The following is a 25,060-nucleotide window of genomic DNA, read 5'->3' on the forward strand; positions in this document are numbered from 1 at the left end:
TTTTTAAATTTTGGCACCGTGAGATGTGTTACGAGTTAAATGTTTTGATGCCTACTATGGATTGATATCTATTAAGGTTTGCTACCCATTTAATTTATATGACTGCGCCAATATCTATATAACATTGTATTAGCATTATATAAAGATATTAGGAATAACAATAACAATAATGGGAATACATGAGAATTATAGGGGCATAACAGCAATTAATACAATTAGGATTTAGTGGTTTCCATCATATAACATTGTATTAACATTATATAAAGCTATTAGGAACTAGTTATGTATATGATGGAAACCACTAAATCCTAATTGTATTAATTGTTGCTATGTCGCTATAATACTAGTGTATTGCCCTTATTGTTTTTGTTTTTTTTCTTTTGAATAAGACTAATTCTATTAAGAGAAGACATATGGTACAAACAAAGCTTTCAGAGAAGTGAAGCTAAAGAGCAATGGAGCCGGAAATGATATGTTATCAACCTCGGTCCCAAAGAGTAACCCCGGCCTAAGCAAAAGATAACAGAGAGGATAGAAAGAACGAGCTGGACTAGGGAGTCTACCCAGCATGGGCAGAATCTTCCAATCTACATTTTTTACCTTTCTTTTTACTGACTTTGACCCAACCATTTTGATCTGGCTGGGCCAGAACTACTTGCAGACTGTTCTGTGCTAAAGGAGGAGACTCCTTGTCTGAATTAGAAGGCAAAGACTCATGGTAACGTTTCTGCGAGAATAGAGGCGCAGAAGGATCCTCAGCGCGGGCTGAGGGCGAGTCCTTCGGTTGCTCCAAATTCTCCTCTTCCACTTCAATGTCCTCCTCATCAGAGCTAGAGGACTCTATGTCATCCATAGGGGGTATATCACAAGGTTTCCAACTCTTGGATTAGGGTTTACGAGTGAAATTCTTCTTTTTGTCGAAGAACGATGCACATGTGTTCTGGAGATGCCCCGTCTGATGGCAATGGCGACACCTGAAGGTTGTGTTCTCATAGTCCAAATTTTGCGTCCAATGGAAGTCCCCGACTTTGAGGATGATCTGATTTGACAACCCTTTACATTGTTTATTTCTACACAAATTCTGCCAAAGGTATATATTCCTTTCTCCGCCCTTGAGGTATCTGTAGCCAGGAAGCGGCCTAGGGTGTCCCCGATTCCTTGAAAGATAGAAAAGTGCCATAGATGCACAGGGAGATTTGGAAGCCTGACCCAGATAGGAAGCTTGGAGATGATCGCAGTGGAGGGGTCAAAGTCTGGGAACGAGGGGGAGAGGAAGAGTCTAGCTGATCCCCAGAACCAGGGGCCTCCTGTTAAGGCTTTCTGGTAATCTTCGTTGAAGGCAAAGGCTACAATAAAGAATCCTTTCGAGCAGAGGAAGACTTTGCAGTTGTTGGTCCAATTGGAATGGATCCACTGGTATAGATCAACAGTGCGGGGCCATAGGCCATTAAATCTGCAAATGAGGGATGTTTCTGCAAATGTCTGGTATTAATCATCCAGATATGGATGAGAGATTTCAATGGCAAGGGTTTCCTCCATTTTTTCCACCAAGAAAGGTTTGGGAGCCTCGGCAGATTGGGCAGACTTCTTGGCTGGCTGTGCATGTACTGCATCTTTATAGGAAAAACCTTTGGAGGCAGAGGATTGCCCAACTGCACCTCCCCATAGTCGAAGTGATAGGATCACTGTGGCATTTCTTTCAATATTATAAAAGGAAAGAGGCAGATTGTTGTCAAGCTGCTTACCTGCAAAGAGGAGCTGCAGAAGGGAGGAAGGGATCCACAGCCTCTGTTCGAGTATCTTTGAGAGATGGCACACTGCGAAAGACGGCTGGACCCCAAGAAGCAGGGTTTTGCCTGTTAGAAGAATTATTTGAATATGAAAATTCACTTGCTGGAGATGAATACGATCTCAGCTACCTGAATGAAGAGTCGAGGTTGAAACAGTGAGATTGTGGTCAGATCATTTGATTGCTCCGTAGCCATGGCTGCCCACCGCGAAGATATCGGTGCCATGCCTGTCCCCGGCTTCGCACAGGACGTTTCTGGCGTCGCCCACCACCATCTCTGATTCAAACTCGCGAATGGATCTACTCTGGCATAATCCTTTGGCGTGATCCAGGGTTCTGGTCCCGATTCTCTTCAGATCTAGTTCCCCAGTCGGCAAGACATCCGCCGCGCTAGAGCCTGCCAAGCGCAGAACGATGGTTGCAATGGAGCGAGCATGGACCAGGTATGTTTTGAAGGGCGGATCTGCAGGGGAGGGAGCTACCAGATACTCCAGAACCCATTGAAGCACGTTGCCGCTCTACTACAATCTGTAAGAGGAAGAGAAAGAAGGAATTAGGGCTGTCAACCCTCCAAACCCTAGAGCCATTGCAGAGCTCGATCCTCTCTCTTGTGTAGATTTCATTTAAAATCCCCTTATTGTTATTGTTAGTGTAGCCCCCCATTGTTATTGTTGTGCCCCATAGAATCCCACTATTTTTATTGTTGTACCCTTAAATCATTATTGTTATGTAGGCTCTAATTATATTGTGACCCCTTAGACTCCTATATATACCAAGGAGGTATTGTCATTTGAATCATCCAAGAATTATTCATTTATGTGATGTAAAAGAGGTTTCCTCATCGAAGAAGCTATTTCTCAAGTCATTGGTCTATTTTTTCTTCTATTTTATGAGTTTGTTGCATAACATTTGGTATTAAAGATTTTGATTCTAGGGTTTCGCTTCTTCAAATTGGCCATCTTCGCATTTTCGCTAATTTTTTCTACGAGGATTCAGAAGCTAAAACTGCAACCACGTGGAGTTGAAATATTGGTGAACTTCATCTAAGAATTTAAGATCTTAGTTCAATATATTTTCAGAGATATGATCCGAAGAAGTTAGGGTTTTTACAGGCTCCATAATTTCATCTCAAACAGGTGACCTAGGGAAAATCGTTATAACTAAATCTCCTAGCATCGAATTTGAATTTCGAAAAATTGACTGAAAGTGCACGAACTAGTGTGTTTCATGTATCATTTTCAGCGCTGAAAGTCAAAACAGTGAGAAATGGCACTCCTACAAGTTCCCTCTACTAAACCAGTCTATAATCAAGTACTCATCGTGGGAGATTGGTCATAACTCATTCTTGAAGAATCCAATATCAATATGAATTATTGGGTTGGTAAGAAGACTCAAGGGGCTACCACAGGACAAAATTTTAGACCTTGGAGATATGAAATTATAGAGATACAACAATTTCAATATCAAGCTCCTAAAAAGTAAGAAAAATGTGTGTATTTTTAAAAATTTGCATAAATTTTGTTTGAAAAATTAGTTTGAAGTGATTCAAAGCGCATAGTGAAGCATAAATATCATTGTTGATTCCAAAATTCCTCGAAACAAAAAAATGGACACACCTAGTAAGCAACCAGAATGCTCTACCATGACACATGAAGAAGAGGAAGAAACACAAGATGATATATCAAAATTATGCGACCAAGTGCAACAAATTTTTCTCTCACAAAGAGTAACCAAGGATGAAATAGAAGCTAAGGTGGGTGGTTTGAAGAATGATTTAAAATCATACATGGAAGGTTTGAAGGATAGATTAAAAGCAGACATGGAAGGTTTGAAGGAAGGTTTGACAAATTTGTTACAAGAGATGCTTCCTAATGGTGAAAAGGCATTCCATGAAACTCATAATGAGAATAAAAGGAATGTTAATCATGATTTTAGAGACTGTAACTTTGGATTAAAGACCCACCACATTCGAAAGATCGATATGAGGAAGTTTGATGACAAGGATACGGTAACACGGTTACTACAAATGAAGCAATATTTTGATCTACATGATGTGCAACACACACAAAAGGTACGCATTGCATCTTTATATTTGGAACCCAATCCATTTGTATGGTATTTATGCCCTTATTCTTGTAAACCACTTGTCACTTGGTCAATTTTTATGTAGGAAATGACATCACGTTATGAGGATACAAAGAACAACTCCTTCTTTAGCCAACTAATAAATCTCAAACAAAAGGGTTCAATGGCAGTGACATTGAGGACTTCCAAAAATTGAATATCAGGGTAGCTGATATTCCAAAGGAGCATAAGATTGATGTCTTCATAGGGAATTTGAAGGATAACATCCAACATAAGGTTCGCCTTTCGGAACCTGATTCATTAGAAAAGGCATTGAGGGTGGAAAGAAAAGTTGAAAGAAAAATTATGGCAACAAGGAAGTCTACCACTCACAACTATAAAGATGGAAGTTTTGCTTCTCCTAGCTTTCCACAACTTACAAGGTTGACACCACAACAATTTCCGAAAAAAAGAGAAAAAGCGCTTTGTTACATTTGTGATAGAAAAATACACTAAAGGTCATAACTATGCTGAGAAGAAATTATTCTACATATACTGTGAAGAGGAGGAAGAAAAGGAACAAGAAAAGTCAAAGGAGGAGGATATACACCAGAAACCAACCCTAAAGAAAGAAGAAATGAATTTGATCATATCTTGTAATCCATTGACAGAAATTACCACTCCTCAAACTCTTAAGATAGAAGGATATATGAAGAAGAAAAATGTAATAATGTTGATTGATTTGGATAGTACCCATAATTTTATTCAATCTAAGATAGCCAAGGAATTGAATTGCTTCCTATATCCAACACCAGAGTGTCAAGTGATGGTTGCAAATGGATGAACTATAAATTTATCTGAAAAGTGCCATAATATCAAGCTAACTATGGGTGAATATGTATTGAATAATAGAAATGCTTTCAATTCCAATGGGTGGTATTGATGCTATATTAGGAGTCAAATGGTTACAATCTTTGGGGATGATAGCTTTTGATTTTCAAGAACTTTTCTTGAAATTTTTCAGGAAGGAAAGGAAGTTGAATTAGTGGGTATGACTGATCCGAATAGAAAATGGCATCAACCTATGGTATTCATCCACCCATGTTATTCATCCACGCATGTAATTTACCCATGGTATTCTAAGTGACATCCTTCCATGGTATTCATTCACCCATGGTATTGTGACATCCACCCATGGTATTCATTCACCCATGGAATTGACCCATGGTATTGTGGCATCCACCCATGGTATTCATTCACCCATGAAATTGACCCGTGGTATTGTAGCTGAAAAAAAAATTATAAGTAACAAGTCACGTTTTGTAAAAGGACAGTTTGTCTGCCATAATGTAGCTTTTACAGTTATTCTCCATTTTAATAAAAAAAAGTTCTTTGTGGTTTTATTTATTTTACATTCTCCCATTTTTCTTCTGGCATTTCAAATTTTCAGATCTTGGGGGCCTCTCCCCCAGAATCCATTTCAATCTTGGAGATCTTGGGGGCCTCCCCCCAAGATTCGGATCAGTGGTATCAAAGAAGGTTATGATTCCATGGGAATAAGGGTTTAATGCATATTTCATTTTCAAATTTCTTAGCAATATTCAACAAAATTTAGGCATGTGCTAAATCCTCCACAGAGCATTTTCTTGTGCCATGTAGGAAGAATTTTTATTTTTTCATTTTTTTGCAGGAATATTTTTGGGCAGTGAGTTTGTAGATAAGATCTGAAATTTTTGGTGCAACAGTTACAAAAACCAATAACATATCTAGATTCCTTGCGAAAAATACCGAAAGAAAAAAAAAAAAAACGGCTAAATCGGAGTTCGGATGAGGGAGATATCGCTGACTTAAAATCCGCTATGTTGCATAAATGTCTCTAACTGCAATTCGTAGATGCGTCTCTCCTATCTTTTTTCTCAATTTTGGTGCATAATTTCATAAAAGTGATTGTATATTTGATCTCCTCTCAAAAAATAGATCAATTTCAAAAACTAAATGGGTCGAATTAGAGGTCGGATGTGGGAGATATTACTGATTTAAAATCAGCTATTTTTTTAGAACTTTTATGACGGCAGAAAAGTTGCAGTGCGAACATGATATTCTAGAGTGTCCAAATAAGGATTTCCAACACATGGGAAGATGCAAAATGGTCATCCTGTTTCCAAAAACAGATTATAATAATTATTCTAAGTTATATTGGCTGAGTTATGTCCATTTTAATTCTGGAGCAACATTCGAAGTGGGTTCCCTTTGGAGACGTGCCCTCCTACCCCGCTTTAGTAGCCACTTGCTTCACATTCATCAATTTCAGCACAACAAGATTCAGCTTTGGTTCTTTGGAGACGTTCCCTCCCACCCGAGGCTATGTAGGCACTTGTTACTTCATCAACAACCAACATCATGGTTATGGGTCAACCGCACAAAATCCTTGTCATCGAAGTTAGGCCGCACACTGTTAGCATCACAGTTGATCATATAAGCATTACAAAGTATCTCTATCATTGGATTTTTGTTTGTAATGGTTATGAGTCATCCACAAACCCACACTTCATCGAATTCCACTTGCTAGGTCGCACATTGTCAGTATGACAATTGGTCACAATCATTAGAGGGTATCTCTATCCTCGGATCTTCGTTCATCATGATTATGGGTCATTCACAAATCCACACTTCATCAAAGTCCATTTGCTATGCCGCACACTGTCAGTATTATAGTTGGTCACAAGCATTATAGGGTATCTCTATCCTTAGATCTTCGTTCATCATGGATACCAGTTAACCACATAAAACCCTTCTCTTTCGTGGCTCTTCATATTCAATAAAGGCTTCGTAGGAGGGAACTTCATGCAATGAGGATCATTGCTTCTTAAGGAGGGAGAAATGATCCGAATAGAAAATGGCATTAACCCATGGTATTCATCCACCCATGGTATTGTAAGTGACATTCATCCATGGTATTCATTCACCCATGTTATTTGCCTATGGTATTGTGACATCCACCCATGGTATTCATTCACCCATGGAATTGACCTGCGGTATTGTGACATCCACCCATGGAATTGACCCGCGGTATTGTAACTAAAAAAGACTATAAGTAACAAGTCACATTTTGTAAAAGGACAGTTTGTCTGCCACTAGGGAAAATTTTAAAAACCACCCTAAATTTATATGTATAATAAATGGGCGAATCCCCATGACACATAGGAAAAATGGGAGGTGATTTTATCACCATATATATATATATATATATATATATATATATATATATATATATATATATATATATATATATATATATATTGGCGAATCTCTCACCAGATTATATTATCTTGTAAAGTCATGGTGAATCTTTCACTAAATTATAAAATTTTGTAAGATCTTGGAAAATCGTTCATTGAATAATAAAACATTGTGAAGTCTTGGTGAATGTTTTGTTAAAATACGAAACCATATATGGTAATTTTAAAACATATTCATTAAACTGTAATATACTAACATACATGTTTGGAAAAAAGAAACATAATTTTCACTTCCTACAAACAATGTTGCAAGTTTTAGTGGCCATGTTTGTCATGGTAGGAGAGATTATTGTTTTCTCTACCACTTTTGTCAAGCTACCATTTTTTCCAAGCTATCAAATTTCTTTCTTATTCCATAGACTCCAACCGTGAGATTAAAAAAAACACATCAAGTTTGTTTACCCCAACACGCCAACAAGTAGCAAGCCCCATCTATATAATATAATGAAGTAGTAGGTATCCAAAATGCCTGAAGGGGATCTAATGGAAAGAAGTGACCATTTTCAGAAGCCTTCCAATCAATATATAAATATATAAATGCAGATTTATTATTATTTTAATTGGTAATTTTCAATTAAATAATAAAATTTAATTACGTCTCTCCCAATCTAAATTTCTTATTAGCATAATTCACTACCTTCATACCATTTTTAGCAGCGTTGTAACATATGGATTAATTTCCTTTTTGGTGCACAATCTCTGCCTTTTAGGACAATCTGGTGTAGTGACCCAACCCCTACAAATCATTACGACAAACTAAGAATAGCAGAGAAGATGAAAGGTTGTACAAACCAACGTATTTTTCAAACAACTAATCCAAGATTAGTACCTTAACTTTTTCATGAAGATATCATATTGAGAATGTTTGAAAAATGGTGGGAAATCTGGGTAGCGACTATATCTCTTCTGCGAGGGTGATGCGGAAAGAGTTAAGATTTCATTGTTTTGAATTTTCTTTTGTTAAATAAAAAAACCATTATTAATGGAGATATCGGTATTTTTTACTAAATTTTGTGAAGTGACTAAATGTAGCTTTAATCATTCACCTTAAGATTTTTTTTACAACATAATTTCCTAAAAATATTTAATATCTTCATTATCATAAAAGACAAAATATATCCATCTTAACTCCACATCTACCACTCTTAGAGGGATGAAATCTATTCATCCCTCCCAGCACTTGGTAGACCCCGAATTAAGATGGATCTAAGCTGATAGAATTTCCCCTTTAAATAGTCTATGCTCACATGAATACCATGGCATTACCATGGGTCAATACCATGGGTTATCTTAAACCTGGAGCTTAAAAACTACTATTAGTAATTTATAAAAATTAATAAAAATTAATAATTGATTTTTTTTTTTTTTTTCAACCAAGCTAAAATGTTTAAGTGACATTAAATTAGAAGATCCATTTTTACTCTTGATCTACGAAGCCCGAGACGGATCAAATATTTTTTCACTTTATGTTAGTTTACATATCACAATATTTGATCTACAGTAAAGATGGATATATGCTAGTTTAATTCCCCCCTTTAAATAGGTTGCATTCCATGTGAATACCATGGGTCAATACCATGTGCCATCTTTATCTTTATTAATACTAATATTAGGGTTAATAAATTTTTTTCGCATGGTATTAATAATAATTTGGTCCATGGTATTTAGGCTTCACCTAAATATAACACATTTTTTGAGTGTTCGTAAACATAAGGTGGCTTATGGAGTAAATATAAAAATGTTTTATTTATTCACCATACCTCTTGTTTATTTATATTTTAATTAATTTACCATACCTTTTTTATAAATATGGTATTTGGCCCATAGGATTCAATTAAATAAAACCTCTTTTTTTAGCCTTCTTAAATAGAAAGAGCATTATGGAGTAAATATAGAAAGAGGTTTTATTTATTTACCATACCTCCACTTTATTTATATTTTTATTTATTTGCACGCTTGCGTGTTCATAAATATAAGGTGACATGTGGAGTAAATATAAAAAAATGTTTTATCTATTTACCATACCTCTCGTTTATTTATATTTTTATTAATTTACCATACCTCTTTTATAAATATGGTATTTGGCCCATAGGATTCACTTAAATGAAACCTCATTTTTGAGCCTTCTTAAATAGAAAGAGGGTTATGGACTAAATATAAAAAGAGGTTTTATTTATTTACCATACCTCTAGTTTATTTGTATTTTTATTTATTTACCATACCTTTGGAGTAAGTATAAAAAGAGATTTTATTTATTTACCATACATCCACTGTATTTATATTTTTATTTATAACTATCATAAATACATTTTCTTGAGGGCGAATGGAAGATTGTAACTCCTAATTTCAAGGGCTAAATTTACTTTTTGTATCCTCTCCGTTAAAATAAGGTGGGCTAACCTCCATACCTAATTTTTTTATAAAATAAATTTGAGGTGATTTGTAACAATGTACTATGATACAAAATATTCGCCCAATAAAAATATAAAACCCCTTAATTTAGCCCAAGGGAGAAAATTCGCCCCTAAAATTTTCCATGTCTGCCACAATTTAGCATTTACAGTTATTCTCCGTTTTAATAAAAAAAATCTTTGTGGTTTTCTTTATTCGGCATTCTCCTCTTTTTCTTCTAGCATTTCGATTTTTTCAGATCTTGGGGGCCTCTCCCCCAAAATCCATTTCCATATTTTAGATCTTGGGGGCCTCCCCCCCAAGATTCAGATCAATGACAGGGAAACCATGAAAGATAATAAGCTCTATTGGCATGACAAAGCTTCCAAAGAAAGAAAAACTGGGCATAATTGCACAATTATGCTCACTATAGGTTCAAATATCAAAATCATCTATTCATGTAGATCTCCAAAAAGTATTGGACAATCATTCCAATGTATTTGGGACTCCCAAAGGAATCCAACATATTCGTGATCATGTTCAATGGTATTCATTTGATTCTAGGAAGTCTTCCTCCAAACATCAGAACTTATAGATATACCTATACCCAAAAGAGTGAAATTTAACGTACGGTTGTAGAAATGTTAGAGGCTCGTATAATTCAACCTATTCAAAGTTTTTTCTATGCTCTAGTAGTATTGGTGCATAAAAAGGATGGATCATGGCATGTGTTTGGATTATAGGGAGCTCAACAAGCTCACTATTAAAGATAAAATTTCCATTCTTATCATTGATGAATTGTTGGATGAATTACGCGGAGCAATTTACTTCACCAAGCTAGATCTTCATTCAACTTTGATCCAGACCTTGGTGGTGGCCAATATTTGTGTAATTTCCATGCCAAGAAGCGAAAGAAGAAACCTACGGAGTAAACCAACCCAGAAAATAATAAAAAAACTAATCTTTTTATTAGATGAGAATGATGATTGCACCTACATTGTGTTGGACAATTTGTCCTCTTACAAATGAGGCTGGTTGTTCATAGTCTTTTTTAATTACACTACCATGGGTGGGAAAATATTATGGGTGGATAATACCATGGTTAAATTTCCATTCATATTGTTCCTCCCTCCTTAGGAAGAAATGCTCCCCATTGCATGAAGTTCCCTCTCAAGAAGCCTTTGTTGAAGATGAGTTGTGGATGACCAAGTGCTATTGAAGACAAGGTTTTTTTGTGGTTGACCCATAACTAAGGGTTTGTGGATGACCCATGACCATGATGCACAAATATCTGAGGATAGAGATACCATGTAATGCTTGTGAGCCAATAGTGATATTAACAACATGTGGCCAAGGGAATGGATTTCAAGGGAAAGGGTTTTGTGTGGTTAACCCATAACCATGATGAATGAAGAGTCGAGGATAGAGATACCTTATATTTTCGGTGGTCTAACTATGATGTGGAGAGTTTCTGGCCAAGAAAATGGACTTCATTTGCAAAGGATTTTGTGTGGCTGACACCTAACCTTGGGTTTGTGGGTGATGCATAACCATGATGAACAAGGGTCCAAAGATAGAGGTATCTTGTAATGCTTGTGTGCCAACTATGAGGGTTATAGTGCATGGCCTAGAAAATGGACTTCGAGGTAGTTCTCTTGCCGGTTTTCTTGGTAGAAATCTGACAACTTATTTGGTGGCTTATCTTGGTAAATTCTCATCATCCAATGAGATGTTGTAAAGGCTTCCTTCAAGTACTCAACTTTCACAGTTGTGATTTCCATTTTTGTGGTTTAATAGACACACCATGACATTACCTTGGCATCATTAGGGGTATTTTTTTGTAGCCAAAAGTATGCTTTGAGATAGACAACAAATATAGTCCAATCACCATGGGCACCACTGATCGTTAAATGCATGGTTATAAGGGCATATAAAACTTCACCATGCATTGTGTGGCTTACAAACATGTACAACATTTGGAAACATAAGGCCTGAAGAACCTTTACCAGACTTCCTGCAAAGACCAATGGCACAAATAGTCCCAACCATAAAGGGACCAAAGCAAACATAGTTGTAAAAGGATTTTCACAAGATGTGAGAATAACAAATGATGCCTTCAATGTGTTCCTCTTCCATTCAGTGTCATTGAACATCTTATATAGACTTGTCAATGCATACTCAATAGAAAAACCCTTAAACACCCATAGAAACATAGATCTCATTAAAGCTTCAGCATTTTTAAATTTGCCATTCATGGGAGTAAGATAAAATATTTTGCAAATTTTGTTGATGCATGCAAATCCATGCGCCCCTCACCTCTTCCATGACCCCTATGATTATTACCAGAACTCACATGGGAAACATTAACTTGTTGAGGTCTTATCAGTTGAGTTGATGTTGTTGCAAGTGGGAATTGGTAAATTGAAATATAAGCTTCCCTTTAAATGTTTTTCTTGTGGAAGATTAGGTCACTATGCATCCAAATGTGCATATAAAGAAAATCATAACAAGAAAGAGAAGTAAAAGGATGTTTACAAGAAAAATGCCAAAAGGAAGTTTTCTATCAAGAAATTTTTTTATTCAAATGAAGATAGTCACAGCACATCTGATGATCAGGAAGATTTAATGTCAAATTCTAACACTAGTTACAAAGTACTTAATGCTCTTGTAGATCAATCAACTAGTGAATCAGATGGTTGTGAAGAAAATGAATTAATGAAAGCACTAAAAGAAATTGATAGGCTAAAGAATGAAAACAAAGAGTTGAAAACAAGAGAAAGTTGTATTGTCAAAGAAATGAACTTGTTAAAGTCTCAATTAGAAGTTTCCAATAGAAAAATAGAAGACTTAGAAAAACAAATTCAAGAAAAAGAAAGGCATTGTGAAAAGTTAGAAACATAAATTGTGACTTTAAGGGAATATTATGAGAAAACAAAAAAATGGGTAAAGGCATATGAATCACTATAAAATATTATTAATGAATAACACTCTCCTCTAATAAAGAAATGCATTGGATACAACCACAAGGTTTCAGATCCAGAAGATGATAAGGACCCACAAAAGTTTGAATCAAGTCACTCATCATATATGAAAACATCAAGATCAAGGAAAATTGTATCAAGTCCTTCAAGAACAATACCTAGGTATAAAAGACGGTTTTATGGATATTGTTTGACTTGTAACTCATTTAGGCACAAGGCCACTAATTACAAGTCAAGCAGTTGGAATGGAAGCTCACAAGCCTCTTACTACATGAGATGGTTTAAAAATCAAAATCTCGAACACATGATTAGAAATTACAGACAAATTTGGATGAACAAGGAGCAACAGTCAAAGACATAAGGAAGATTGTCCCTACTGCAATCCATTGGACCTAATGTATGGTTCTAATAGTCACTGTAGAAGTAAATGTGGACTAAATAGCCTTATGGAAAGAATATGATGACTATCAGGTCCACATGATCAATAGTGTATGATCACAGGGGGAGTTATGCATGTGTATCTTGATGATGATTCCCGGAGTTATTTAATGTATTTCCGTTGTATAAATGAAATACGATGGAACCTTGGCCAGTGCCGATTGCGATGAAGCCCAGACCCGAAAGGGTCCGGGAAGTGGAATATATGAAATTTGAAGTCCGCCCAAAGTATTTTTCATGCATTTTTCAGTGTTTTCTCATATTTCATTATATAAGCGAAATACACATGCCAGACCAAATGTGACTTGCGATGGCAAAGAGGGCAGTCCTGATGGATAATTAAACTATATTTTAGGACTTTTGAAGTCCAAAATACACAGTGATGGGCGGGATTTAGTAGTGTTATAGCGTTTTCGCTGTATACAACCAAAATAGTCACTATCTACAGTTTAAAGGGAAACACAAAGGCCCCAAGACCTAGTTCATCATTTAACAGCGCATAGGAGATAGTTTTCCAGGAAACGAAGCCCAGAAAGGGAAAGACAAGGGCCATAGCACGCTGCATCCCAAAACGGAAAGTTTAGGGAGCTCAGACAGCGCAACATCCACCCCCAACAAACGTTATGGAGCATCTTTGGCATGGAAAAACTCTCAGACAGTGCATCAAGCCACCAAAAATATCCGAAATCAATTACTCTACTATCAGAAGTCAAAAAATCTGATCCCTTGCTTGCCTAGAGGGCATCAAAACAGTTAACAATGAATATCAGGCAGATTAAGAGTTCGAGCCTTCTAGAGAGCTTAGGAGCATTGTAAACAAGCTATAAATAGTTGAAACAAAGATGTAATAGGGGCTCAACCTTTGGAGATTATTCCTCCTCTGCTCATTCAAGCTTCTCATCTTCACTCTAACAATATAAGCTTCTTTTGCAATTATATGTTCAATGTCCATTCTCTTTGTTGTTCCAATCTTGCACTTGAACAATTTGTTGATGTTCTCTTTGTGTCTAAGGCCAGATAACTGTCATCTTATCTCTTCTTTCATATATTAGATTTGCAAGCTTCTTTGATGCCTGTAACTAGTCATCCATATGTGGTCATATATGCATCTACCAGTACAGTGAGTATTCTCTTTTTCTGCCTGTAGCTAGCCATTGATGTATGTTTATATATGCAATCTGCTGGTATAGTTAGTATTCTCCGTCTATCCACTGAATTTATAACTTACAGAGAATTAGCGGTCTAAAGCCTTATATTGGTGAGAGTGTTCATGCATGAATTGAGTGAAAACAAAGTTGAAATGGCTGTTTAACTTGATCCAAACCATCATTTATTCCAATAGTTCAGAGAACTATATTGAAGATTATATGTACCACGCATCTCCTAGCTACAACCTAGGAGAGTTTCTTGGAGTGATAACAACTTTTACACATGGCTTTTGGCATGATGGTTTTTTGTCCAAGGTATTTTGTAGGTTCAGTGAAGGGAACTATGGTTATGTTCTAATCCAGTGTTAATGGATTGGGGTTTATGAATGCTTCAACAGGTATATATATGTATTGTAACCTTGAAAGGAACATAATGAAAAATCAATCTGGTAGTCCCAATTTTGGGATGAAGGGGAAAATATCTGTGTATTTTTTTTATGTTCTCACCATTGTATATTTTATGTTTTAAGAATTTGTTTGTAGGTAATTGTTGTACAATGTTAAAACCTATATTTGGTATCATATTTATTTCAGCTTCAAGGGGACACCTTTACTGCTGAGGGGTTTTTCTCGGCCATATTCAGTGGGAGATCTGTGAGATCGATTCTTGCAGTGAAGGAAGATCGCGAGAAGTAGAAAGATAGAGATCGAGGATTTTAATGGTATAAGTTTTGAGCTGTGGAAGCTCAAGATGGAGGATCTACTGGTGGATAAAGATCAGTGGACCATGCAAGATCCAGGTAATAAACTAACATAAATGTCATCAAAAGATTGGATGGAGTTGGATTAGAAGGCAAAGAGCACAATAAGGTTGTGTATCTTAGATTCAGGATTGTTGAATGTATTAGGGCAAGGAACGACAAAGGATTTGTGGGTCAAGTTAGGGACTTTGTACCAGTCTAAGTCTCTGGTGAAAAAAAATTTCGTGTGGAAAAATATGTATAACTTGAGGATGAAGGATGGAGACTCACTAACAAAGTATATAAATGCCTTTAATACTGTGGTAAGCCAGTTGTTATTTGTTGATATAAAAATTTCAGAAGAAGATAAGTGCATCACTTTTTTTTGTTCACTACCAGATTTGTGGGATAGTGTAGTTGTTGCAATAAGTAGCAATACAACTACCTTGAAGTTTGATGAAATAGTCTCATCCTTGTTGTTGGAGGAGATGAGATGGAAAAATATTGAGAGCCAGAATGGAGATGCCTTGTATGTACGAGGACGGTCCCAAAATGTAAATCAGAATAAGTCCTCAAGTGGGAGATCTAAATTGAGAGGGAGATCTAAATCTCCAGGAATACTTGTAAAGGTATGTTGGAAATGCAGAAAGGAATGACACTACAAAAAGAACTGGAGAGCTAAAGCTCCTGAGAAAGCAAAGGGATTTGTTGATGCTCCTTCTGTAGAGACGAAAACCACATTAGATGAAGGTGGCGATGTCTACTTTCCTTCTTTTTCAAGTAAACATGTAAATAATGAGGCATAGTTGATTGACTCAGCTGCATCCTTTCACTTCACTCCCCATAGGGAGTGATTCTGCAAGTATGAGAAATACAATGGTGGTCATGTCTTCTTAGGGGATGATAGGAAGTCTAGAATCATCAGAAGCATAAAAGTCAAGCTAAAGTTGCAAGATGGAAAGATTATAACACTTCCTGGTGTTTTGCAAATCCCTGCATTGACCAAAAATCTTATTTCTGTAAGTAAGATGGATGATGTAGGTGTAAAAATAGTGTTCGAGAAAGATACATGCAAGATGGTTTGGGGAGCACTTCTATTTATGCGAGGAGTTCAGATTGTAACTCTGTACAATATTTTGGTAGTACTATTATTGATGGGTGCAATAATTATGTGGTTCTTGAAAGTGGAGCAGAAAACCTAGTGGTCTATGGAGAAAATACCATGTTATGGCATCAAAGGCTTGGACATATTGGACATAAGGGCCTTCAAATAATGCATGGTAATGGAATGGTAGAAGGTATGTCTAATTTCTATCTGTATTTTGATTTCTGTGAACATTGTGTATATGGGAAGGAGAATCGCGTGAGTTTCCCGTCTAGTGCTAAGAGGGCGAAAGGGATATTAGAGCTTGTGCACAATGATGCATTTGGACCTATGTCAGTTCCATCACTAAGTAAGTTTGTGCACTATGTATCCTTTATAGATGAATTCTCAAGGAATACATGGATATATTTCCTCAAGAAGAAATATGATGTTTTTGACAAGTTTAAATAATTTCAAGCTCTGGTGGAAAATCAGACATAGAAGAAGTTCAAGGTGTTGAGGACAGATAATGGTGGAGAATTTTGCAAGAAGGAATTTGAAGAGTTATTTAAGAAGTGTGGTATAGCACGACAAAATAATACTCCATACACACCTCAGAAAATGGAGTTAGATAAAGAATGAACAAGATGTTGATGGAAAGAAGCATGCTTAGTGGTGTCAGGTTAGGACAAGAATTCTGGGTAGAGGAAGTGGAGACTGCATGTTATTTGGTTAACAGATCACCTTTGTCAACATTGGAGGATAAGACTCCACATGAGGTATGGACTGGTAAGAAACCCTCTCTTTCACATCTGAGGGTATTTTCCTATGATGGATATTTACATGTTCCAAAGGAGAAAAGAACCAAGTTGGATAGTAAATGTGAAAGGTGCATCATTATTGGGTAAAAGGATGGTTTAAAAGGTTATAAGATTTGGAACCTAGAAACAAGGATGGTTGTGTACAACTAAAATGTGGTGTTTATAGAGGTGAAATATGTTATTAAACATGAATTCTTACCAAAGGAAGCTAAGAAGATAGAGTTTGATCTAAAGGAGGAAGAATCGGACTCTACAATAGAACAAGAATCAAAAGATGAAGATCTACAAACTCCAACTTTGAGAAGATCAATTCGAGAGAGAAGGAAACCATAAAGGTAGAGTCCATCTCCTTTCTATTCAGATTTTTCCCTTTTTAATACTGATGATGCTCCCAAAACTATCGATGATCCAGGTGGCTCTAGAGACACACACAGGACAAAGAGGGCTTATGAAAGCTTGAAAATGAAAGTGATCAGAATGATTTCGAACTAGGACCTGAGCGAAGATATCGTCGTCCTAATCACGATGATGTGAATGGTTCGTCAAACTGAGTCCGTATGGGAAAGTTAGAAACTAGAGGAATCAATAAAGCATTATTATCATGTAAAAAAGGAAAGGATAGATCCAATTTTTTTTGAAGAGGAGCGAAAACGGACGCTCAATTTTAAGGGTTTTGAAATAATCTCATAAATCCATGCTTTAAATTTGTGAACATTTATATAAAAGGACCAATCTCTATCAGTGATATAAAATCCAACCTAAAATGATAAGAATAATCTATATTTTATAAGACAAACATGATAGTTAGCCAAACTTGTATATGACAACAACCTTGGAAGTTATCTTGCATGGGTAATATCAATGTATTGACAACAATATATTTAGGAAAGTATAACATCAATGTATTGCTAGTTGATATTGTGATACATAACTACAAATAGGACACACAACAATGATACATTTAGATCCATATGATAGTTGTCACCATAAGGTCTATGTTATCCTGAGAAGATCTTGATCTTGACATAGTTGTAATATTCATGGGATCTTGAATAAAACATTGCAACAAACTTATTATGATCATGTGGGACTAAGGTAAGTAGTCATTTAGGTAAGTAAAATTGTTTTTAGCCATATAATTGTCTAATCCTTAGTAGATAATGGTTTTGAAATATTAGTTTCGGTTCTATGGTTTGTAACGTTGGATGTTGTTGGAATTTAAGGTTTTTTAAACCCTAGTTGACAAACCCTACCCTATTACATTTTTTCCCTCATAAAAGCCCTAGTGATTGGGTTTGTAGTTAGCCTAAGTTGAAATTAGAAACCTTATTAAGTATAGAATTGGATTTGAAACCCTAGAATTGATATTTTGAAAGATAACTTAGGGCTTTGATCTGAGATCCCTACTTTGTAATCATACTCTTGTAATTGTATACTTTTGGTAGTACTTGTGAGTAAATATTGCAGGTGCATATAGAAATAAGGATGTTGATACTTCATGGTGAGAGGGAGCCCTTCCAAAGGGAGCTTCCACCTTCTCAGGAAAGATAAGTATTATTTTTTATTTCATATATATATCTATATTTTCCCTTGTTGCTTGATTATTATCCTTTCTCTTGTATTTTCCTTGTAAGGAATAAGTTGGCAAGTATATTATAAAGAATAGGGATTGTGACTAGATTCGGAGGGAGTTTTCAAAGGGAGGATTTTAAGAAACTTATTTGTAGATGGAGTCCTTTAATAGGAAACCCTACAAGGTTTGTGAAATAATCAATGCAAGGTATTTATAAATAGTTGTAGCAGGTCTTCTCTATATAAGAAGGTACAATTTTTTTTTTTAAGTTTGATTTATATTTCTAACTCTCTCATGTCAACATTTTTGCTATAAAATCATGAAAGATTCTCATAGTGTTAGGGTGATTGATCTCTATATTACATAAAACCTCACATTACTATATTTTATTATTTTGATAAAACCTTAACCTTTGAGTTTCACTATAAAAACCCTAGCCTTTTGATGTTTTGGGTTTTTTGATGAAGCCCTAGCTTTTTAGGGTTTGATGAATCAGTGTTTATGATAAAACCCTTGTAATAGTTAATGTAAGATCCTAGTAATGAGACCCTAGGTATATATATGCTTCTATATGAATAAAACCATAGCTTGGTCAAGTTGTTGAATTTTTTACGTTTGTATCTAAATTTTAGTGAAAAAACCCTAGTAGAATTTTCTATAAGATTCTAGGGTATGACAATGAAACCATAGATGTAAAATGTTTTTGCTATGATTGAAATATTAACTTGATTTAGTTTTTGAATATAAGGTTCAATTTTGATGATGGAACCTGTGGTTTGTGACAAAACTGTAGTAGATAGTTCTGTAACAGTCTAAGGTATGAAAGGTGTAACCCTTCTTGATTGTAAACCTAACCAGTTTTAGGTTTTGGATATCTAAAAGTTTGAATTATTATTAAAATATTTGATAATTCTAGATTCTCCCATTTTGATGACATACTACCTCTATATTGATAAAGATAACTTCATGCTCATGTATTTTTTGCTTGGTTGTACTTTTTGTTCAATATTTGCAGGTACATAGTCTTCAAGATGTTGAATATGCTTATCTATCACATAATTGATGATGACTTGATAATGATAACGAGCATAATGAAAAGAGGGAGTTGTAATAATATTGATGGAATTGAATTTTACATTTTCAATTAATTGATTACTTATTTCCATGTGAAGATAGAAGGAACAATGTTCTAGAAGGTTGAATTTCTATGATGATATGATGATGCAAAAGAATGAGCCTGTGTGACTGAGTTGTTTGGATAAAAAAAGTGTATATCTCCCCAGTTAAGAGGGAAGGCATACTCTAAAAAATATAGTAAATACCTTAATAAATAATAATATTAAATAAAGGCTAAAGCATTATAGATGGTTATTCTTGATTGATGATGTTATGAACAAGAATTGGATGTTTTGGAAAGTGTTAAGGCTGAGTTTCGTGTTATTAGAGAAGTTGAATAAGGAAGCTTTCGTCGAGATGTGTTTGGATATTGTGATGTCCTAAGAAACATTAGAGTTGTTGAAGACCCCAGAGTTTTGTGCTAGCATACAAGAAAATATACATTGGAAGTTTGATACTAGTTGGGGTTGCAAAGTTACTAAATGTTTTAATAGTTGAACACGTAGATGATGTGTGGATCTCTTCTTGAGAAGCTTGAATAATTAATAAGCATGTTTAAGTTGGAGGATGTATATGATTTGATTGAGAGGGAGATATGAGTTCCATAAAAACTTCCTATATGATGCTACCTGGGAGGACACCTTGGCCTGGTTGATATTGAGATCTCATGTTATGGTTAGGCCTCGATAATGTTTAGATCCTAGTGTGGGAGGGTATCTTGATCATATAGAGCTCTTTTTGTCTTGACCTGGTTGAGGGAGATGGATCCTTAAGGGTTGCTATCAAAGCATGGAGGCCTAAATGGTATACATATTGATACTAGGGTTGTAGCCTAGTGGTACCTATAGTGGCATGTGGCCTTGATGACACTTTAGTCCTTGACAATGTCTTATATCATTGTATTACTGTCTTGGAAATAAAACTTGGATCCTTAAAATAGTGTCATTCCCACTTGGATCCTTATTTCTTTTGATACTTTGGTGGTTATGGTATCCCTAGCATTGCGTATGTTGCTGTACTCTTCTTGGAAAATTTCAAATTGAGATCAACCTTGCACCGGTTGGAAAATTATGAATACCTCACTAGTTAAGAGGGATTGTTGATAAATGTAACTAGTATCAATCTTCATAATTGTATTTGAGTCACGATGTAATGTACTTATCAAAAAAGGGAAAAGAAAAATTATTTATAAGCATGGGTTGCATGCTCTATTTATTTATTTTCTATGTCAAACCAGTCCACAGACACAACTCCATTTTTCCTAGTTTAGTGGAGAGGGTTCAAATACTCGTGCTGAGACCCTAGCTCTTTAGGGTTTCTTTATACATGGTGAGGTTGCACAAGGTGGATTGGCTTTTAGTCTACGGGATTCCAAGACTATCATTGATGGTGTAACTGAATCCTTTAATTTCTTGCCTCCCTCCTTAATAAACTGGATTAGGCACATAAAGAAGCTAATTCATCATTTTTCTGGTATTACACACATCTACTAAGAACATAATTGTGTTGCTAATTGTTTATCAAAGGAAGGCTTAGGGGCTCCATATTTTTTTCTTCACCATAGCCTTGGATCTAATATAAAGATTATAGATGAGGGCTTACGCACGCTAATTTAATCTTGATGCAGTGGAGTTTCCAATATGTTGTCGTATGTTTTATTTTTTGGCTTCCATGTTGTGTGTACATTTCATATATGGACTTCATTTTGAGATGAATATGAGACATATATATGCATTTCACTCATTTGTGACTGACTTTGTTGGCACAGTTACTATTTGGATAAAATTCTCCTATTCTAATTTTGGTTATATGAGCTCTTTATGGAGTCCAGAGTGAAACATACTTGACTTATGTACTAGATATATTTTTAATATAAACCAACATTTTTTCTTCCTGAAAACAAATAAATATAAAGTTGTAATATATAAAGTCATATAACCCTCATTCCATCTTCAGAACTGCAGATTAATAATTCTCAATGGATTTATGCATATAAAGAAATGTCGATGGATTTTTACTTTTCATTAACAACATCTCATGCATTGAAATATCTACGAGGGGTTTTTGGTTTTCATTATTGACTTTTGGTTCCAACAGTTTTATGTGCCAACCATGTGTGTTCTTAGAAAACCTATTAGTGCCAATCTCTTTCATCTTCAGAACTGCATATTAAGAATTCTCAATGGATTTATGCATATAAAGAAATGTCGATGGATTTTTACTTTTCATTAACAACATCTCATGCATTGAAATATCTACGAGGGGTTTTTGGTTTTCATTATCGACTTTTGGTTCCAACAGTTTTATGTGCCAACCATGTGTGTTTTAAGAAAACCTATGAGTGCAAATCTCTTTCATAAACTGACCCATAGTGTTCTTAGAAACCAATAAAACCTAACATAAGAAAAGCATAGGTTGCAAAATTAAACATCTTAGAATCCGTAAAACCAAACCTGAGAAAACCTAAAATCTACGAAGCTAAACCTTAGAAAACCTAAATTTTTCCAAAAGGAAATTGAGTTTGGCCAAATTGAAATCGAACTTGGTCAAAGAAAAATCAATTTATATGATTTGAACAAAATCTTACCTTAGGTATATCAAATTCAAACTCAAACTTAGGCACATGGAACCTGATTTAAATGAAATCGAGCGTGGGAGGATTGAACCTGCAAAGTCGCACCTCTCAGAATTAGTAAAAATTGATCTTCCTAGAATCGACAAATCTGAATGTCAAAAAACTTAGAACCTATAGAACCAAACCTTACAAAACCGGGAACCTAAACGAAATTAATTTAAGTCAATTTAAACAAAATCAATCCTATGCACATCAAAATTGAACTCAAACTTAGGGAACAAAAAACTTGATTTAAATAAAATTGATCCTCGGTGCATCGAACTTGCAAAATTGACATTAAACCTATAATAAAAAGAAATTAAAACTCGATGAAATCTAAATATATTTGGCTAATGCAATTTATACCTTTTGCAAATCCTTTTACTTATAAGTTTTTTGTGCTAGAGGCAGAACAAATACAATAGGTATAATAAAACAAATTAACATGAATTTTCTTCTTCTAATCCAAAAAAATTCAACGATTACCCATATTGAAGACACATATGCGAATTAATAATTATATATAGATAAAAGGAAATAGATCTTGTTGGCATTATGATTCTGGTTTGGCTCTATGGTACAGGTGTTGTACTTGATGGCAACTCATACAGGTGGCAAAACTCTGATCAGGCTCTCAAAATGATAAAAATTAAGAGGTCCGCTGGTGCTCAGTGAAAAAGGTGCGTACACGCAGGTGCTCCGACAAAGAGGTGCGTACATACCCGCAGGTTTCCCATTCAGAAGGTGCGGTCCCCCATTTCACTCACTCCAAGGCAGAGAAGCACGCTCAAGTGGGGTTTATTATGTTTGGCCCGTGGTATTTAGCCCGTCGATAATGATCCTACGGTTTTGATCTGTGGTATTCTTTCTATATTATTATTATTATTGAGCCCAAGGTTTTTGGGTCCCTTGTATTGGTTCTCTATGGTTTTGATTCATGGTTTTAGTAAGGGCTCACCTATAAAAGGGAAAGGAGATCACTTGGCTAGTCACTTGTGAATCTTGAATATCTTAGGATCTAAAATATTGGGTTATCGATTTCTAAAGCTAGATCTAAATAAAAGAGAAATATAAGGCAAATCTATCGATAAGCTGTGATCTCGCGGGCACAAGATCAGATCTGTGAATCTGACTATCAGTGGCACTTAGGAGGACTGTTAATTGGGTTCTAATCAGAGGTACGCAGACCATTCACTGTGAAAGTGCGGGCGTACGCAGTAGAGCAAAAGTCCCGGTGCGGAGGTCCGCAAGCGATACACAGAGCAAGTGCAAGGGTGCGCAGCGCAGAAAAAGTCCCAGTGCGAAGGTACGCGGCGCAATAGGAGGTTCATGTGCGGAGGCACAGTAAAAGTACGTGGCGTGACAGAAGTCGCAGGTGCGTAGGTACACGGCGCGATCGAAGCAGTGGGTGCGTGGGCACAGTAAAAGTACGCGGCGCGATAGAAGAAGCGGGTGCATGGGCACAGTAAAAGTATGCGGCACGATAGAAGAAGTGGGTGTGTGGGCACAACAGAAGTACGCGGCATGATTGAAGGAACAGTGCGTGGGTACGCGGCGTAGTAGAAGGCTCTCTGCGGGTGTACGCAGAAGCGCAGAAGGTGGAGTGCAGAGCCACGCAGGCTAGATAAAGAAATGCTGCGAATCTATCTTAAGACTTTTATTGGCTGACTTTTCTTGTTGATAAGGTGTTCTGGGTTGAGCTTACTGTTATTGATTGATCTGGTTACTGCAATTGACTGTGTACTTGATGATCATGGATCCAGTTTGAAAATTTATGAAAAGTGGTCCTTGAAAGAAAAGAAGTAGGGGGTTGTAGCTCCCTTCCAGGAGAGACTGGAAAACGAGAGAGAGTTGTAGCTCTCTGCAGGTTGTAGCCTGCGTACTGGTAAAGGACTACACCAGTACAAAATCATTGTAAAAGAAGTTTCTAATTGAAAGAAGATAGAGACATATTGCAGTAGGTGGTTTTCACCCACATTGGGTTTCCACCTTATATCTGGTGTTCTATGGTGTGACTATCTATTTTTCATGTTCTTGTTCATTATTATGCATAAGTTAATCATCAATATCTGAAGAATAAGTTGAAATATAAATTTGGATGGTATATTGAAAAGTTTTAATAATATTGATTCACCCCCCCTCTCAGTATTATTTCCAACAATTGGTATCAGAGCAGGTCCTTCTGAAGAAGCTTGATCGCCTGAAGGAAGATCTAACACCATGAGCAACTACGAGTGGGAAGCATCAATCAGGCCACTGATTTTTGATGGGACAAGCTTCGTATATTGGAAGGTAAGAGTTACCGCCTATCTTCAATCTTTGGGTACAGAAGTATGGGACATTATAGAAACAGGGTATACTTTTCCATCAGCTACTCCTACAGATCCAGCTGAGAAGAAGAAATATGAAACAAATGCAAAGGCAGTCAATACTCTTCTAGGATGTCTATCTCAATCTGAATTCGTGAAGGTTATGCAATATAAATCCGCAAAATAAATATGGGACAAGATTGTTCTGAACTACGAAGGAGATGAACAGGTAAAACGTGCAAAACTTCAAACCCTCAGGATTCAGTATGAGAATCTCATAATGTATAATGATGAAAGTGTGGCTAACTATTTCCTTCGGGTAGATGAGATTGTTAATTGCATGAAAAACTTGGGTGAAGAAATAAAAGAGGTTGTTGTGGTTGAAAAATTCGTAATATCATTGTCCCCTAAGTTTGAATCTAAAGTGTCTGCAATAGAAGAAAAGGAAAATCTACGAACTCTTACTATGTCTCAGCTACACGGAATTCTAACTGCTTATGAAATGAGAAAAGGAGGTCCATCAGATAGGAGAGAAGCTGCTTTTAAGGCTTCAGGCAAAGGAGATTACTATGAATCAAGTCACGTGCCAGAAGAAGAAGAAGAATCAAATTTTGTCAGAAACCTTCAAAGGGGTACTGGAAGGTTCAGAGGTAAGCTACCTTTTAAATGTTTTGCTTGTGGAAGAGTAGGCAA

General features: G+C 36.0%; 1 protein-coding gene across 1 annotated transcript; it reads right to left on the reverse strand.

Moving 5' to 3' along the window:
* Positions 1-1,962: 1,962 nt before the first annotated feature.
* LOC149142771 (uncharacterized) lies at positions 1,963-23,584 on the reverse strand. Its single transcript, XM_089451575.1, has 2 exons — positions 23,273-23,584; positions 1,963-2,307 (listed from the first exon to the last, which is right to left on the reverse strand). The coding sequence occupies exons 1-2, from the start codon at positions 23,582-23,584 to the stop codon at positions 1,963-1,965; spliced, it is 657 nt and encodes a 218-aa protein (XP_089307701.1).
* Between the last annotated feature and the right edge of the window lie 1,476 nt (positions 23,585-25,060).

This window comes from Pinus tabuliformis, chromosome X (genome assembly GCF_031772625.1).
Source record: "Pinus tabuliformis cultivar Carrire ecotype Pingquan chromosome X, CPIR1, whole genome shotgun sequence".
Lineage (NCBI taxonomy): Eukaryota > Viridiplantae > Streptophyta > Pinopsida > Pinales > Pinaceae > Pinus > Pinus tabuliformis.

Bases quoted from the DNA above. Each gene is read 5' to 3' on its own strand.
- LOC149142771 (XM_089451575.1), bottom strand. From the start codon at position 23,584: ATGCCGCGTACTTCTGTTGTGCCCACACACCCACTTCTTCTATCGTGC. The intron at 2,308-23,272 runs GTACGCCCGCAC...AGATTGTAGTAG, and splicing joins CGGGACTTTTGCTCTACTGC to AGCGGCAACGTGCTTCAATG.